We start from the raw sequence: 18,662 nt of genomic DNA on the forward strand, positions 1-18,662 counted from the left end.
ATCAAACATGTAACTCTCTCTAGTGTCGCTTGTATTTGGTATACAAAGTAATGAGCTCAGCCCTTTGGTTTCCTAGGCGTAAAACTGAGGAAGAACGTCAGAAGAAAGAAGATGAGCGGGCGCGCAGAGAGTTCATTAGGCAGGAATACATGAGGCGGAAACAGCTGAAGCTAATGGAAGACATGGATACCGTCCTCAAGCCTCGTCCTCAGGTGGCCAAACCCAAGAAACAGCGGCCCAAATCCATTCACAGAGATCACATTGAATCCCCCAAAACACCAATCAAAGGCCCTCCAGGTACCACCAGTTCCTACGAGGAGGTCTGTTCATAAGCACCAGCTTGGCTTGTTGTGCTAACCTGACAAGGCCTTGGTCATACGAAATTGGATACACAGTTTGAGGTGACGCATGGTCTTATTTGGAAAACCAAAATAAGCAAAGGGAAATTTTATTTAATCTAGGTACTTATATGTGCATGCATATATTTAGTAGATCAAATGCGAATGCCTAAAGTGTAATTTAAATACTAACTTATTAGAGAATTCTGTCTGCAGGTGTAACAGCCTGAATTATCAGTTACCATTTCTGAGTCTTTTTTTTCCACTCTTATGCCAAGGTCTCCTCAAACTCACTACATAGCCAAGGATGACCTTGAACGTCTGATACTCCTACCTCTGCCTCACAAGTGCTAGGATTACAGGCATGTACCAGCACCCCTCTAATGCAGTGTTGGAGATTGAATTCAGGGCTTTGTTCTTGATGGGCAAGCACTCTACCAACTACACCACATCCCCTAATGCATTAACTACTGTTTAAAAACTTAGGAATTTAGGATAAATGTTATGTGCATAAGATGTATAAGAAACGTAGCTGTATTTTGTAATCACTGTCTGGAGTTCAGGGTGTAGGATTGAATCCAGGACATCATCGTACATGAGATCCAAGAACTCTCATTGACTGTAGCCTAGTCATTGTTATCTGGACAATAATAACGTCAGGTCAAGATTTCAGAAGTCCCCCCTCCAAGACAGAAATAGTCAGAAGTCCAAAATTATAATTTCTTGGAGATGAGAAAATATATCTTTTAAATTCAACATGCATAGTTTTTAAGCCATTTTATTTAAAGTAGCTCCATGGAAAATTTCAGACCTAGAGTTGGAGCTGAGGATAATATGCTTGAGGCTCTAGGTTTTATCTGGAGCACTCAAGACTTAACAGGACCTCCAGTAGTTAATTCTGAGGGAAATAACCTAAAATGGACCGGCAGTGAAGCTTGCATTTTAGCACAAGCTGGCCTCCAGCTAGCAATTGGAGTATTCCCAGTTCTGAGGCTATAGGAACGAGCCTGGTTTGGTAAAATCTTTTGACATATAATATTGGCTGATGTGGCTGAAGAGATGGCTGGGGCTCTCGAGATAGCTCAGTGGTTAAGAGCACTTGCTCCTCTTGCAGAGGATTAGGGTAGGGTTCAGTTCCCAGCACCCCTGTAATGATTCACAGCCATCCATAACTCCAGCTCCAGGGGGTCCAGCACCCTCTTCTAGCATCAGTGGTACTAGGCATACAGACAAGATACACACAGATGTGCAGGCAGGACACACACATGTGCAGGCAGGACACACACAGATGTGCAGACAAGACACACACAGATGTGCAGACAGGACACACACATACATGCAGGCAGGACACACACAGACGTGCAGGCAGGACACACACAGATGTGCAGGCAGGACACACACATACATGCAGGCAGGACACACACAGATGTGCAGGCAGGACACACACAGATGTGCAGGCAAGACACACACAGATGTGCAGGCAGGACACACACATGTGCAGACAGGACACACACATACGTGCAGGCAGGACACACACAGACGTGCAGGCAGGACACACACAGACGTGCAGGCAGGACACACACATAATGTTCAGGCAGGACACACATAGATGTGCAGACAAGACACACACAGATGTGCAGGCAGGACACACACAGATGTGCAGGCAGGACACACACAGATGTGCAGGCAGGACACACAGATGTGCAGACGAGACACACACAGATGTGCAGGCAGGACACACAGATGTGCAGGCAGGACACACACAGATGTGCAGGCAGGACACACACATGTGCAGACACACACACAGATGTGCAAGCAGGACACACACAGATGTGCAGGCAGGACACATACAGATGTACAGGCAGGACACACACATACGTGCAGGCAGGACACACACTGATGTGCAGACAAGACACACACATACGTGCAGGCAGGACACACACTGATGTGCAGACGAGACACATACAGATGTGCAGGCAGAACACACACAGATGTGCAGACAAGATACACACAGATGTGCAGACAAGACACATACAGATGTGCAGGCAAAAATTCATATACATGGAAAAAAAAAACAAGTCCAAACTAAAACACATTGGAAGAAATTTTAATTTTCACATAGAAATTAGGTATTGCAAAATATATGTTTCTTTCTTGAAGAAACCTAGTCACAGTATCAGGTCTCCTGTTACCACTTTACTTTTGGAACAGCAAGTTAGTTTTATTATAGCCTAAACTTAATTCTTAGTTTAACTTGTGAATATATGCATGCATCATATTATGTGCTTAGATTCAGAGTACAAAGAAAAGAAGTTAGAAAAGCCTGTTCTCATTGCTGGTGTTAGCTAATGAACAGACTCTTTTCTAGTTTCTTCTTTTACATTTACAATTTTGTTTTTGTTCAGGATCACGAATTTACCGTGTTTTTTCAGTCTCTAGCCTCTCTTTGGCATCGCTGAACACAGGTGATAACGAGAGTGTTCACTCAGGCAAGAGGACACCAAGGTAAGCCCAGAGCTTCTGAATGTTTTTCACAGAAAAGAAGGTGATACTTGCAATTATATAAAAAATTAAGTAAAAATTAGAGTTATTTTATATTTTGTAGCGAATGAAATATCACAAATTTTTAGTTTTGCTGTGGTGGCATACACCTTTAATCTCAGCACTCGGGAGGCAGAGGCAGATTCTGTGAGTTCAAGGCCAGCCTGGTCTATAGAGTTAGTTCTAGAACAGCCAAGGCAACACAGAAAGACCCTGTTGGTTTTTTTTTTTTTGGGGGGGGGGGACTTTGTATTATAATGATATGTAAGGTAGCCACTAAGATGGCTCAATGGGTAAAGGAACTTGCTGCCACACCTAATAACCTGAGTTCATTCTCTGAGACCCACGTAACTGAAGGAGAGAACTGATTCCAGCAAGTTGTCCTCTGACCTGCATAACATGGCATGAGTACACACATGTACATGAGCACACACAATAAGTAAATAACTCAATATAGTGATTTTAATAAATGATCTATTTACTTTGCAGTCTCTTAGAATTTGAATTATTAACATTAATACTTTTATAAGCTGTAAATACTAATAGTAATTTAATATGACTATGATTAAATAATAGAGAAAAATAAAATCTGTCTTCCCATTGAAGACAGTGACATTAGAATAATCCCAAAAGCAGCTTGCTTACTTGAATTTCACATTTTGGAGCCTTTGTATCTAACACACTGATATAAAGTATCTTATACTCTTTTTCTATCTTACAGATTAGATAGAATCAGTATCACCTTGACTAGAAGACCCACATCTTCTGTGGGACAATCATTGTACACTGTAAATATATATTGCTCTCGTTGTTAATAAAAGCTGATTGGCTGATAGCTAGGCAGGAAGAGATTGGGCAAGACAGCCTGACACAGGGAGAATGCTAGGTAGAGAAAGGGTGGAGTCAGAGGAGTTGCCAGCCAAACACAGAATGGGTCAGACACACAAAATGGAATAGAAGTAAAAGTCACCATCCTCAGGGCAGCACATAGATTAATAGGAATGGGTTAAGTTGTAAGAGCTAGTTAGTAATAAGCCTGAGCTATCGACTGATCATTTATAATTAATATTAAAACCTCTTTGTGGTTATTTTGGAACCAGTAGACAGGAAAATTCCGCCTACACAGATCAACAAAGCGTGCTTCTCTGGCTCTCAGACTTTCAGACTTGTCATTGGCTTGCCATTGTGCAGGTTGCCAGTTTTCATATGGAAAAGTTCATTCCAACAGTAGAATGTGCCATAAAGAAGACACAGTATTAGCACTATCTCATTTTTAAAACTCTACGTTGTTGTGCTTGATACTGTCTCATTCAACCTCAGAAACCCAAGTGTTCTTTCTCTGAGACATAAAACATGAGTTATTCATTGTTTAGGTCAGAGTCTGTAGAAGGCTTCTTATCTCCAAGTCGCTGTGGCAGTAGAAATGGTGAGAAAGACTGGGAAAATGCATCAACAACTTCTTCCGTGGCTTCTGGAACAGAATACACAGGTTAGTGTGGACACTTCAGGGGAGTATTTTGATTTAGCGCACTAATGAGAACAGGTATAGGGTGTAGTAAAGGAGTTGCTGGTTCAGCTGGTGGTGTAAACATAGTGTCTGTGTAAGGAAAGTGGCCACTCTGAGGTGTCAGCCTTTCAGTGATAACAGTCCTCTGAAGGAGGCAGTGTTCACCCCTGGAAAATAAGGTAGGTTTCTAAGCAAAACTAAAGATGTCATTTAGACACTATCTGCCTTAATATTACTGGCCATTTCTCGGTGGTAATGTAGGTTCAAAGAAACCTTTGAGAAGTTTTACCAACAAAATATTATACCTCATAAATATTTGAAGGAGATTCTATCCCTAAGGACTCCCCAACTCCCCCTAACATTGGGGCTTCAGTTATAACCAGGCTAGGTAACTTAATGAGACAGTCTCAAAATAAAAAATACAGGGTTGGGGATACATCTAACTGGTGAAGTGTTTGCCTGACTTGTATGAGGGCCTGAGTTCAATCCCTAGCACTACCAAAATAGTAGTGATAAGAATAGTGTTGGGCAGGCGGTGGTGGTGCATGCCTTTAATCCCAGCACTGGGAGGCAGAGGCAGGCAGATTTCTTGTGAGTTCAAGGCCATCCTGGTCTCCAAAGTGAGTTCCAGGAAAGGCGCGAAGCTACACAGAGAAACCCTGTCTCGAAAAACAAAAACAAAAACAAAGTTTAGTGTTCAGGGGCTAGAGAGATGGCTCAGGAGTTAAGAGCACTGGCTGCTCTTCCAGAGGTCCTGAGTTCAATTCCCAGCAACCACATGGTGGCTCACAACCATCTGTAATGCGATCTGGTGCCCTCTTCTGGCCTGCAGGGACACATGCAGACAGAGCACTGTATGCATAATAAATAAATAAATCTTAAAAAAAAAAAAAAAAAAAAGACTAGTGTTTGGGAACCTAGAGGTCAGAAGAATGCAGTAGATGGGGGGGGGTGGTGCCTGTCCTCAGCACCCTGTCCCTCGGGTTCTCTTCCAGCCTCTGTGTGGGTGAGCATGATTGAATCAAATCAAAGAATAGAAAGTGAGGATACATCTAAAGACATGAAGCAGTAGAGAGAATGAGGAAAAGGTGGCAACACATTGAGAGAAAATGGGACAACAAAGAAGAAAATGGTGTGTGTGCAAGAGCAGGAGAAGATGGTCCCTGTGTGCTTACGAGTTTGCAGGATTGGAAGCCTTACTGTACCTAAGTAGCCAAGAGCCGGCTAGAGACTGTATTCACTTTCTGGCTCCCTTCTCCTCTTTCTTCTGTAGCTTTAGCATAAGCTCCTGTTTGTGTGCATGAGTGTTTTGCCTGCATGTGTCTGTCCCCTCTTGCATACCTGGGGTCTGCATCAGGAAGACATCAGAGCCTCTCAGGCTAGAGTTAGAGATGTTGTGTAGACGCCATGTGGGTGCTAGGAATCAAACCCAGATACTCTGTATAAGCAAGCAGCCCGGACCACTGAGCCATCTCTCCAGCCTGTCTGACATCCTCTAGTGTGAGATTGGAGAGTATTTCCCTATTACTCTGTCTGCCTCTGTTTTTAAAGTTGAGCAGTCTGAACACCCTGAAAAAGATGATTTTCTTCATTTTTGTTTGTGTGTATATGCAGAGCCAGAAGTCTCTGTGTGTGTGTGTGTGTGTGTGTGTGTGTGTGTGTGTGGCTTTTGGATTTTTTTTTTTTTTTAAGCCGAGGATCGAACCCAGGGCCTTGCACATGCTAGGCAAGTGTTCTACCACTGAGCTAAATCCCCAACCCAGCTTTTGGGTTTTTAAACAGTTTTAATGAGTACCTCAGGTTGGCCTTGAACTTAGACGTCCACCCACCCTGTGTCCTGAGAGCTGGGATTAAAGACATATGCCAGCACACCCAGCTGTGTGTTTGACACGGGGTCTCTAGTTTGCCTGTGCCCGCCTTACTACCACTTTCTTTAATGTGTGCTCTGGGGACTGAACTCACATCAGCCCTTGTTCTTGCCAGACAAGCACTTACTGACCGAGCTATTTGCCCAAGGGTATCTTTTCTTGTCTTCTTGCAAACTAAAGCTAAATATAGTAGCTTATACCAGTAACCCCAGCACTTGTGAGGCTGAGGGAAGAGGGTGGCCTTGAGTTTGAGGCCACCCTGGACTGCACAGTTTTTTCCAGGGCAGCCTGGGCTTACAGAGTGAGACACTGTCTCAAGAGAACAAAACTAAACTAAAAATGACTCTTGGACCCTTTAAGCTCAACAGTCAGTAATCTATCCAGCCTGGAAAGATGGAGGAAACTGTATCAGTTACAAGGAATATATTACTCCCAACATTGCCTTCATGGGACAGCATCACAAAGCCACAACCCCCAAACATGTTCTTTTGTGAATAAAACAATGTTGTGGCTGGAGTGTAGCCCCTAAAAAGACCATAAGAGCTGAACATGGTGGCGCACACCCTTAACTCCAGCACTTGGAAGCAGAGGCAGGCGGATCTCTCTGAGTTCGAGGCCAGCCTGGTCTACAGAGGGAGATCCAGGGCAGCCAGGGCTACATAGTGAGACCCTGTGTCAAGAAAAGCCCTTCAAGTCCAGAATTTGGTTTTCTCTTGCAGTGTCGTGAGTATAGGAGCCTCACATCATGGGAACTGGTAGTGTGGGAAATGTCATTTCTGTAACTGTTGTAAATGTTTACTGCAGGACCAAAGCTCTACAAGGAACCTAGCGCAAAATCCAATAAGCACATAATCCAGAACGCATTAGCTCACTGCTGTCTGGCTGGAAAAGTAAATGAAGGTCAGAAGAAAAAAATATTAGAGGTAAGCATGTTTTCATGAAAATTAAGTTTCGTAGCACTTAGGACTTGGGAGTCTTCTGGATCAGTGCAAAGGAAGGTCCTCTGGTGGGCTCCTGGCATCAGCAGCAGGAGAAGGGTCTGTAGAGATGTGTTAGTGTTACCTGGGGCTACTCCACTCTCAGAGGGTAGTTAAAGACTAAGCAGAGACTTGAAATTTTTTGGTAGAATACAGTGGTAAAGTGCCTGCTTAGCACGTGTAAATGATCCCTAGTACTGCCAAAAATAATAACAAATTTTGATTATCAAGTATATCAGAAATATTAACCAAGAAATATTATATAAACATTCAATAAAATGTTATGGCTTTATCGTTATCTTGTTTTTTTTTTTTCTATTCTAAAGGAAATGGAGAAGTCAGATGCCAACAATTTCCTAATCTTGTTCCGGGATTCAGGCTGCCAGTTCAGGTCTTTGTATACTTACTGCCCAGAAACTGAAGAAATCAATAAACTGACTGGGATAGGCCCTAAATCTATCACTAAAAAGATGATTGAGGGGCTTTACAAGTACAATTCTGACAGGAAACAGTTTAGCCACATACCTGCTAAAACTCTGTCTGCTAGTGTGGATGCGATTACCATTCATAGCCACTTATGGCAAACCAAAAGACCAGTCACACCCAAAAAACTCTTACCTACTAAAGCATAGGAGGCGGGAGATGCTTGCTTCCGAACTTTTGTGGTAAATTTGTCCTTCATCTTTCCTGCCTATAGAAAATCTTTCTAATTGCCAACAAGATTTTTATCAATTAAAACTGGACCTTACCTCTGTTGTTGTGAACAACTGGAATATAAACAGTGTTTTGGAGTGCAGAAGATTCTTCTAGGTGATAAGGGCAAGTGATGGAGGAAATGTTTGGATTCACAAACAGAGGTTTGTATGTTACCAGGGTCGCCTGCCTGGTGTTAGAGACCTTGAAGCACTGAATTCTCATGGACACAGTGGGACATAGGCTTGAAATGTGGCTAGATGACAAATTATGTGTTGTATTTTTTTTAACCCTATACAATGTGTGCACATCTTGAGATGGTTTTGTTGTTGTTACTTTTCTCTCTCCTGGGGTTTATTTTAAGCTGCCTTTGTGTTTTGTCTCATGTGGAGATCATGGAAATAGAAAGTTCATATTGAGAAGAAACTTGCACCTTTCTTATGATGTTATGAGAAACACTAGTGTTAGGTTTTACAGTAGCCCTCATGTTTTAATGGTGTTACAGCATTTGCAAGAATCATTCTAAGTATTTACATTCTGTATTTATTATTCACACAAGTATTAACATTTCTCTGTTAAGTAAGGAAGTGTAAAAAGCTGCTGTTGGGTTCCCTGCAGACCACACAAGCTTACCCAGAGTATCTTGTAAGAAGCTGCTGATTAAATCAGTGCCGTTTTTACACCACTTCTGGCCAACTCAGAATACTTTAGATTGTGCTTTTAACAACAAAAAAAAAAAAAGAAAGAAAGAAAGAAAGAAAAGAAAAACAAACAAAAAAAAACCCCACTTTCTATTTCTTTTAAAGTCCGTCACTTTATAAGCTGGCCAAAGTGAGTAACACTTGAGTGTCTGTCAGTATGAAAATATAAGGCTTCCTGGGCAGTTCTCAGAGGAGGCCTTTCTATTTATAACCAATATAGAACTTACACTTAGAGTTTTTAAACACGTACAAAGGGCTACATTTTGATTTGAAAGTAGCTTCATGTTATTTTAGTTATCCTGGGTTTTCCTTCTTTTTAATCTCTTTCCAGTGAAACAGCTTAGGTTAAGGACACACTTGAAATCTCCTCTGTACTATCTTTGTTCTTTAGCAAGTATCCCAGAAGGTTAGTTGGGGAAAACTTCATTCTCAGGAAAAGACTTGAATGATTGATTGTGTGACCCTGTTATGTTTCAGTGTTGTGACAGCTGTGTACACTGGGGGTGGGGGAGACATTGTTTATAAGTGAGAGAGTAGTTTGTTTTCCTTCATGGGATGTGGGGATGAAAATATGTACATTTCTCTATTGAGTTGTTTAGAGAGAAAACTCATGTCTCATGTGATGTATTTACTTATTTAAAAAGAAGAATGGAGTGGGATGTCCCTGAGCTGTACTTTACTATTATTATAAGGCCTTTAGGTATCAGTGCATCTGGGTTTGCAACATTTTCTCAAATGCTGTCAATATTTTACTGTAATTTATGTTCTTATATTTATGTATATTTGTTAAAACTGTAAAAAAAATTTCATGGATTCTTTTTCCAAAACCTGTGCAAAATGTATGTGTAGCTCAAAACTATTTGTGATGTACTGCTCGCATGTGAGAGGCCAGGATATGTAACTCTTATATTTTAAATGTATACATATTATGTATATATGAATATTAAAAATGGGGAATTTCACATTTTACCTTTCAGACACCAATTTTTTACCACAATTAGAAGAAAGTGGTCAAACAAATATATCTTTAGGATAAGACTAGTTTAAAAATTATGAACAAACCTAATCAAAACAAGGAGAATAGTAGACAAAGGAATTTAATAAGCATTTTATATTACTAAACATGGTCTTTCCCCGTGAAAGCAGTCTTCTTGCTGTCATCTGAGTGTTGAATAAAGGAAAGTTAGATGCCAAACAATGGAAGAGCTAATGAACACTAACCACACCTGTCTCTGTATCCAGCAGCTGAACTGAATGTCTAGTGTCTAAAGGTAGGGTGTGAATATTGCCACGAAGCTCATTGCTCTCAGTATATTTTACTTTATTAATGCAAGAGGAATACAGATATATTTCTTTAGACTGCAGATTTTTTTATTATGGTGCAGCTTTTGAAATTATGTTTTAAAATTATACAAATGAAAATATGCCATTCCATAAAGTTTGGAGATTTCCATCAACTTCCTGAAATACAAGCGATGTCATCGTTGGAGGTCAAATCACCATGATAATTAGTCAGTTTAAATTGCCAAATCCTTGTCACGGCAAGCAGTGTGGCATGGCAACTTCTGCTACTTACCACAACTTCTGAAGTTTTTAATTCCTCTGTTTCTCAGTTTGATTTTTGGAGGACCATTGCCGTTTTTATTTGGCTGTTTAAAGCCAATCCCCTTCCTCGCTGTGACTTCGTGGACACTGTTGGGCAGTGTGCAGTGTGTGGTGTGCTTCCTGTCCACTTGTGAGCACCGCAGAGGACACGTGCCGTTGGTGCTCTTGGACTTGCTAGTTCCTGGTGCAGTGTAGTGCCCCTTTCATTTGAATAAAAGCATGGCACCAAATGACTCGGATTCTTCAATCAAATGTGTGAGTGGTCTGGTCTTGTCTGTAATAAAATTATTTGGACTCAGGAGACTGCACTATGGAGTTTTCCTGTCTCTTAGCCTATGTTTAAATTTAACAATTTGAATGTTTACTCATAAGATGTAATTTTTAATATATTAAACATTGTTTGAATACCTCTCTAGGTGATGTTAGAAGTTTTTAAGTTTCTATGCTTTGCCCAGATAGTATGTGTGGCTCCTGTATGTTTATGTCCCTTGTACATTACCTCACACCCTCTCTAGTGAGGTGATAAATGTGTAGCATGAATACTTGAGTCTATAGGGTGGCTGGTGAGCCGAACCCAGGAGCCGCTTCTTGACCCTTCTCTAGCTTTCGCTTGGATTGTGCTCATTTTACTTAATCAGATGAGGGCAGGAAAATATTGGATAACTGAAAAAAACCTCCATGCACAGTTATGTCCCTGAAGAATGCTCATTTCTCAGAATATAACTATACCTCCACAGTATTCACCAATAGTTTAATTTTCCAGAATAAAAATATTTGATCCTAAAAATTGAGTGTATCAGAGAAATATACATAAGCCATGGTGCTTTCCCTCACCTGGCTAATAAGTGGGTGAACTTTGCTGGGAAAAAGGAAAATAATCCATAGTGAACAGGAAATTATTATTATTGTTGTTGTTGTTGTTGTTGTTGTTGTTATTGTGTATTCAGTGTTCTGCCTGCATGGTTGTGAGCCACCATGTGGTTATTGGAAATTGAACTCAGGACCTCTGGAAAAGCAGTCAGTGATCTTAACCTTTGAGCCATCTCTCCATCCTCAGGAACACACATCTTTATTTCTAGCCTCTACACAGAGATAATAAAGAATAAAATCTAATGAATCAAACAGCTGCAAACCTATGACTTAGGAGCCAGGCGTTGGAAAACAGCATCAGTGCCATTTCAAAGCCTGAGCCTCAGAGTGACAGGTTTTCTTGTAGAAATCAGATGCGTGGGGTTTGTATCATTTCATGGAGGATGGGGAAATACACATGTCAGAGTTGTTTCTCAAATAGGAAAATGTAGACTTTGAATCACCTCTGTTTGCACCTTGGGGCATGTACTTCCTAAAAGCACCTCAGTGACCCAGTGTAGGACGCTAAGACACCAGAGCTTGGTGTCACGTGGGACATAAGCTGTCTTCATCTACAGGTGCCTTATATTTGCACTGTAAATACAGGAGGGCTGGAGAAATGGCTGCTCTTCCAGAGGACCCAGAATTCAGTTCCCAGCACCCACATGGCAGCTCACCACTGTATGTGATCCCAGTTACAGGGGTCTGATGTTTCCTGGTCTGGACACCCAAAGCACTTGCCAGTTGATAAAGGAGCTAACGAACTGAAGAGACGGCTCTCAAAAAAAAGAGTGGTCAGTAAGTGTGCCTAGTTTAACCTCCTTATCCAGGAAACTGCAATTGAAAACAGATTCCATCTCAGGCTAATCAGAATGGCTGTTGTTGAAAGGCAAATTGCAACAAATGCTAGGCCAACACCTTCAAAGTCTCTTACTCCTTCCCTCCCTGCTAACAGAAGAACCTTCATCGTGGGCAGCCACCAAAACTTAGTATGTTCCTCGTCCTGACTGCCACCGACTGGTGGCCAGGCACTTACGGCTCACGCATAGCCCTGTAGAACCTTCAAAAGGTCCCCTCCATGCTGTTTTCCTAAATGCCAGTTTCATCATGTCCCCACTGGTCAAAACCTTGTCTTTGTAAACAACGGGCTCACCCAGCTCACCTTTCAGCGTGACTGAACCATAGGGAAGTATTTGTAGTCACACCAAAACAGAAAACTAAGACGTTCCAAGCTATCACAAGACTGGGATGTGGGGGGCGAATCATGAGGACTTCTCTGTTCATTTATTGCTCAGCATTGTACTTTGGACTACATGAGAACTGGAGAGCTGAGGTAATCATCTCACGTGCTTGGGACCACTGACGGGGCTGTTCACAAAGTCAGCCCAAATTGAAAGTGATTTTAAAATTGGTGTCTCTGAATGGCAGAATCAGCACTAAGGGGACGGTGCCCTCCCACCAATGCTAATGAGGCTTTGCTGCAAGTAGCTAGAAAGCTGCACTAACCTTGGACGCAATGGCAGGCGGGTTAGAAGTAGCTCAGAAGCTTCTGAGGGTGGGGTAATTACCATCAATAAGAAAATGTTATTTTCTTCCCAAAAAATTGGGGGGGGGGGGCATTTTATATGGAGGGACTTCCCTGCTGCTTCTCTTTAAATTTTCTGGTGAGTTTCTTTAGAAAAACAAAACAAAGAAACAAAAAAACCCAAAACCTTACATTGCAGGAAGACAGTATCACTTTCCTTGAAAGCTACCTTCTTCCCAAGTCTCAAGTTCTGCCCCTGCTCTTCTCCCCCATGCCCTCCAAGGGCCACCAAAGATGTTTGGGGTAGATCTAGCCCTGGGACAATCACACAGCTGCAGGCCACAAGGCTTTCACTTTGACTCATCCTCTAGGCCAAAGCCCAGTGCTCACGGCTGACTCAGTGTCTGTTCCCAGCTACCCCACATTTAGTACCTGAAAGTTTCTAAGATCATTGAACGTCTGAGGTGTTTAGTGTGAGGGTGGATCCCTTGCCTGTGTGTGCCAGCCATCTCAGGTGGTAAGGCATCAGGGCAGGACCAAAGTGCCCCTCGATACACACACCTATACAAAGGACCTACCCTAGTAGTAGTGAGTAAAGGATTCCTCACTCCCAGTTCAAGATGCTTCAATGGTATAGTAACAAGATAGGGCTTGGCTTTGTTTTTACTCACCCTTGAGATTCAAATTCTAACTTCCTCATCAACTGCCCAACTTGGTGGAGTGCAAGCTGTGGGTTTGTTTGTTTTTTTAATAATATTATATGCATTAGTGTTTTGCCTGCCTGCATGTCTGTGTGAGGGTGTCAGATCCCTTGGAACTGGAACTACAGACAGTTGTGAGCTGCCATGTGGTTGCTGGGAATTGAACCCTGGTTGGAAGAGCAGCCAGTGCTCTTCACCACTGAGCCATCTCTCTAGCCCCGAAAACTGTGTTTCAATTCTTCTCCCAATTTCTCTTTATCATCCAACGTTTGGCCCTGAGGGATTCATCAGTGTGACACCGGGTACCATGAACTGTAGTGGTCAAGTCTTAAAGATACCTGGACGAGGTGTCTTGTAGATTCTTAGTACATTTAGCCAGCTGCTGTGTGCAAGAAGAATACTCTGCTGGACAGCAGGACAGCTGGAGATGAGTACACCTGGTGAGGATACCACCAAGCTGTATAGCAGACCCCCATGGCTCACAATCACCTGTAACTCCAGTTCCAGGGAATCCAACGCCTCCTGGCCTCCATGGGCACCAGGCACCCATCATGTAATGCATATACTTAAGGGCACTCCCACATACCCATAGTAAGCCTTTAAAAAGAATGGCCATACAGCTCAATGTTCACATGTCATGTATTAATTTTTGTTGTTGCTCTGACGAACTGACAGCGACTTAGAGGAGAAAGGATTTGTTTCCGGGCTTGCTGTTCAAGAGCGTGCAGCCCAGCACAGCCCAAGAGAGTGTGATGGAATCCGCAGAGGTAGGAATAGAGGTGGCCTGTATACCTCAAGGTCCTCCACGACAGCCCTACATCCACTAGCTAAATCCTAGGTCCAGAAGGTTCCACGGCTTTCCAAGACAATGCCACTAGCTGAAGACCCAAGTATTGTTATGCATGTGCCTGTGAGAGACGTTTCACATTCAAACCATAACACATAAAGAGGAAGTAACCTTCTAAACTAAAAATGGTAACAGCAACAAATCTGACTGAAACCATAAGATTAAAAACTTTAAATAGCTGAGAAAAAATAGGGAAAAAATCTGAATCAAATGATCATGATTTATCCTAATAATAAATAGTTTATGGAAATTGGTAGTAAATAATATATGATTATACTACATAAGGACATGATTATCTGAGTATCACAAACCATAACAAAAGCATCAAAACCACCGAAATGTCTGGATTTAAGTGCTTAAAAAATTAAGCACTGGGCAATGATGGCACAAGCCTTTAATCTCAGTACTCAGGAGGCAGAGGCAGAGGAATCTCTGAGTTCAAGGCCAGCCTGGTATACGGAGTGAGTTCCAAGACAGCCAGGGATACACAGAGAAATCCAGTCTTGAAAAGCAAAAAAATTAAATGAAAAAATAAGCAACATTTAAAAATGGGGGTTTTTGTGGCACAGAGAACAGCAGACAGTAAACAGGGTACATTCTAATGGCAGATATGGCTGGACAGTCGTAAGTACATGGAGAATATATAACACACAATGTTCTTTAAAATCTAAGAATAATGGGAGTATGTGGACACTTTATTTTTGGAAACATCCTTCCCGAATGAGAAAAATTCACCAGCCTGTTAAGTATGATTGTGTTGGAGAGCCAGATCTGGGGTGACTTTCTTGAAACGAAAACAGCAAGTACAATTTCCAAAAATGTTTCTTGAAGATCATGATAAAATTTTTACAGAAAAAAAAAAAAAAACAATTGTGGTGGGAAAAGTTGAAACTTTGAATACAGCCTCGGGGGGGGGGGGGGGGGGGGGGGACAAAAGCAACTGAGATGAAATGTGGTACACGCTATTCTCCCTTCACCCCAGAGACAGTACAGGACCCTGGACGGCAGCAGGGACCACAGACTAGTCAACCAAGTGGCTCCCACAGTCCGGAGAGGGGAGGCCTGTGAGAGATGGTGTCGGAGAAGGCTCCACTCCTGCTTAGCTTCTCTCCCTAGCCAGAGAATGGGCAGCACCCTGGGCTGGGAAAGATGGGTCTTTCAGTTGGCTGTGATGACTCCTCCTCGGGGGCAAAGAGACCGTAGTTGGCCACATCTCACAAAACAGCCTGGGTACCACAAGCATCCAGGGCAGCAGCGTCTGGCCTTTGCTGCTCTGTCTTATCTAGACAAGCTGGGGAGAGCCACTGTGCTTGGGCCCCGGGAAGAGAAAATCTACCCTATGTGCTCAACCAGACTTCCCTGGGGTATGAGACCACAGCCAGGAAGCACTAATCTGTGTTTTTTTTAGTAAACAACCTACTTCTACTTCCCCTCCGCACCCGGCTCCCCCCATTCCCCCTCCCCTCTCCTCCCCCACCCCACCCCACCCCATTCCCGGCTCCCCTCCCCTCTAGGCAGCTGCCCCCAGTCTGTCTTTTACCTGGTGCTGTCTTCACTGTCCTTGTCTAGCTTTCAAGATCACTCATGCTCTTGGAGCCTGAGATGTGCCAAGTGCAAGTGGGAAACGTCCTTTAGCACTGGGCCTGGCCTCTGTCTAGGCTCTGTCCCACTGGTCTTCCAGGGAAGGAGGCTGTAGTCCCTGTGGCCAGCCGGGAGGTGGGCACAGCTCACCAGCACCATGTGGGTAGAGGGCCTTTTGGAGAAAGCCCACGCCTAGAAACTGGGGAGCCCACGGAGAGATCCGCCAGGTTTACTCCCTGGCCTCTTGAGTACCTTCTCCCAGCTTGCAACTGGTATGAGAAATGGTATGAGAAACGTTCTTTTAAAAACTGTTAAGCTTCTTAAGTGCATGTGTGTAGGTGTGTGGGCGTGTGTGTTTAAGGCACACGTGTGATCAAAAGACAAATTTGCAAAAGTAGGTTCTTTCCTTCTACTATGTGGGCTAGGAACTCGGCGCCTCAGGCTTGGTGGCCAGCCTTTACCTACTGAGTCCTCTCATCAGCCCAAGGAAAAAAAAATTCTTGGCAGGAACAGACTAGATATGTACCCCGAGCTCTTCATCTTTGACTTATTGGGTAGGTTTTGCAGGATAGAGGCAGGCCCTTTCCTTTACAGAAAGCAATCTCACTACACCCTCCCTCTCTAGCTTAAAACCCTTACTCTGTGAGAACTGGATTCGGACAGAAATGCAAAGACATTTATTTAGCTCTCTATCCCATCTTCCTGCTCCCTGCTGGGTAGCTGCATTCATCACAAGAGACCCAACCCAGGGGTATCCTATGGGCCAGTTTGACCAGAACAGTACTGTTGACTGCCATGCTGCTTCTGCTCTCAGTGTGTCTCGGTTTGGATCATGACATTTCCTCAACCTACTTCCAGTCAATGTCAAACTGGGCACACACACACACACACACACACACACAGCTGCCCTTCTGTGCTCTGGTCCTTTAATTAGAGAGACATCTTCCACGGTGTTCCTCAGACAAGAAATCCCAGGTCTACCTCTAATCCTTCCTGTGTGGAGACCTGGGCTAATCTTGATACATCCTCTCCTTTCTGTCCTCTACTGCTAAAACTATGTCAGGAGCTGGGATGTAGCTCAGGAGCAGAGCACTTGCCTAGTGAGGGGGAGACCTTGCCTCCTGCAAAATAAAATAATCATCATCTATTTCAGTCACAAACACAGCAGCCTCCTGTGGAGTCCTGCTTTTCCGAATCAGACTTACATCCAAAGCCCTTCAGGATCAGGCACGGCGACCCTGCCAGCTTCGTCTGCTGCCCACTCAATCACCCACCTACACTCCTCCCCTGCAGCCTGCCCACACCGTCTTAGGTGTCTCACTGTACCTGCTTGTTTTGTTTTGGTTTGGTTTTTCAAGACAGGGTTTCTCTGTGTAGCTTTGGTGCCTGTCCTGGATCTCGCTCTGTAGACCAGGCTGGCCTCGAACTCACAGAGATCCGCCTGGCTCTGCCTCCCAAGTGCTGGGATTAAAGGCGTGCACCACCACCGTCTGGCTGGCTCATCCTCTCTGTTCTGCCATCCTTTTTGACCTTTACCCTCTTCCTAGACCCGACTTCAAGCATTGCCCCTCAGCAGCCCTTTCTCACCAGCAGTATGGCCCTTGCTTCTAAGCTCTATGTGGACTTTGTTTTAAACACGGACCACGGCTTGACTGATGGCATGCTGGCCATCTCACACACGGCCTGTGTCCCCCCACCCCCCAGTGATGGATCCGAGGTCAAGATGCATTTCTTGCAATGCAAAGAACAATGCCCGCTACGTGGAGACGTCACTCACTGTTAATGGAATGGGAGCAGAAAAAAAACTGACCCCCCCCCCCCCAAGAATTTCCAACACCAAGTTGCTCAATGCATCGGTCATTCTTGGTGACCATGGAGTGACTCTGGGAAGGCATTGTTAACAGTAGTTCCAACACAGCCCATCGAGGGATGTGTGTTAAGAATTTGTATGGAGCTCCTTTAGGAGAAAGCATGTTTCCCCTCACCCACTCTTGTCTCTCTTGCAGTTCACACAAGCCCAGACATCCGCACACCCTCATCCACAAACCCTCTCCTTCCCCTCGCTTCACAGGGGGGTCTTGGAGCTCCTATCTCATGATTTAGAATAGCAAATCTGTTGTTTTGATAGGGGCCATTTTGTGTCATCCTTTGTATAGAGGTTATGACCGTGTTTGACTTACCCCAGCAAGGTTCTGAAGGATGGGGGAAGGAGGAGGGTTAACCCAGGGCCCTCGACCTTTCCAGTAGGGCACTCCAACTATGACTTCCCACTCTAGCTTTAAATACAGCTTCATGAGGACTGGACTAGACCAGAAATGCCACTCCAGGTGGTACATCTAATCCTTCATCCCGGGAGCTCCGGGGACAGTTCTTGATCAGGAACTGTGGGAGGAGGCTCTCCCAGCCTCCAGGTTCCTTTGTGTGCTACATGGCAGAGCAAATTAGAGACCAGAGCCTCAGCTCTGGGCCTCCCTTAGAAGTCTGTCCCCTCCCCTTCTAAACACAAGCAAACAAAAGCAACTCCTGGTGCGAACCGAAAACAGTTTAGGGCTCTAGCGCACCTGCTGCCCCTTTGCACCCCATATCAGATACCCCCTGGCCCAGATAATAGGCCAAGCACCCAGAAATGATGTGCTGTCAACTCTGGAGGCCACAGGTCTCCCAGCCCCTAAGGATATCTCCTCACCATAACCGGTGGTGAAGCCCCCTTTGGGCCAGCCCCAACTTGGAAGCCACCATTTCCACCACAGAGACCTGCCCCTCCCGGCCCACACTCTTCTCCCCCTTCACCTTCCTGCTCACCCCTTCGCCTCAGCCTGGGGTGGCAGGAAGGGAGGTGCTGGGCACCAGCTGTGAAAAGCAAACCCTGTCCTGCTCAGAGAGAGTTACACCGCGCTAGGAAAGACGCAGGTCCAGTGACCCTGACTGT

General features: G+C 44.0%; 1 protein-coding gene across 4 annotated transcripts in view; it reads left to right on the forward strand.

Moving 5' to 3' along the window:
- Positions 1-10,643, forward strand: part of Camsap2 (calmodulin regulated spectrin associated protein family member 2) — an 88,197-nt gene extending 77,554 nt beyond the window's left edge. For 2 of the 4 annotated variants that reach the window (XM_036202965.1, XM_036202967.1), the window contains 5 exons: positions 77-297; positions 2,744-2,843; positions 4,253-4,368; positions 7,059-7,177; positions 7,558-10,643. In XM_036202965.1, coding sequence (XP_036058858.1) covers positions 77-297; positions 2,744-2,843; positions 4,253-4,368; positions 7,059-7,177; positions 7,558-7,863 — 862 coding nt within the window. In that variant the 3' untranslated portion in view covers positions 7,864-10,643. The remainder of the gene's footprint in view (positions 1-76; positions 298-2,743; positions 2,844-4,252; positions 4,369-7,058; positions 7,178-7,557) is intronic. The other 2 variants (XM_036202966.1, XM_036202968.1) reach the window with 1 other exon arrangement.
- Positions 10,644-18,662: the final 8,019 nt, after the last annotated feature.

Source organism: Onychomys torridus, chromosome 11 (assembly GCF_903995425.1).
Source record: "Onychomys torridus chromosome 11, mOncTor1.1, whole genome shotgun sequence".
In the NCBI taxonomy this organism is placed as follows: Eukaryota; Metazoa; Chordata; class Mammalia; order Rodentia; family Cricetidae; genus Onychomys; species Onychomys torridus.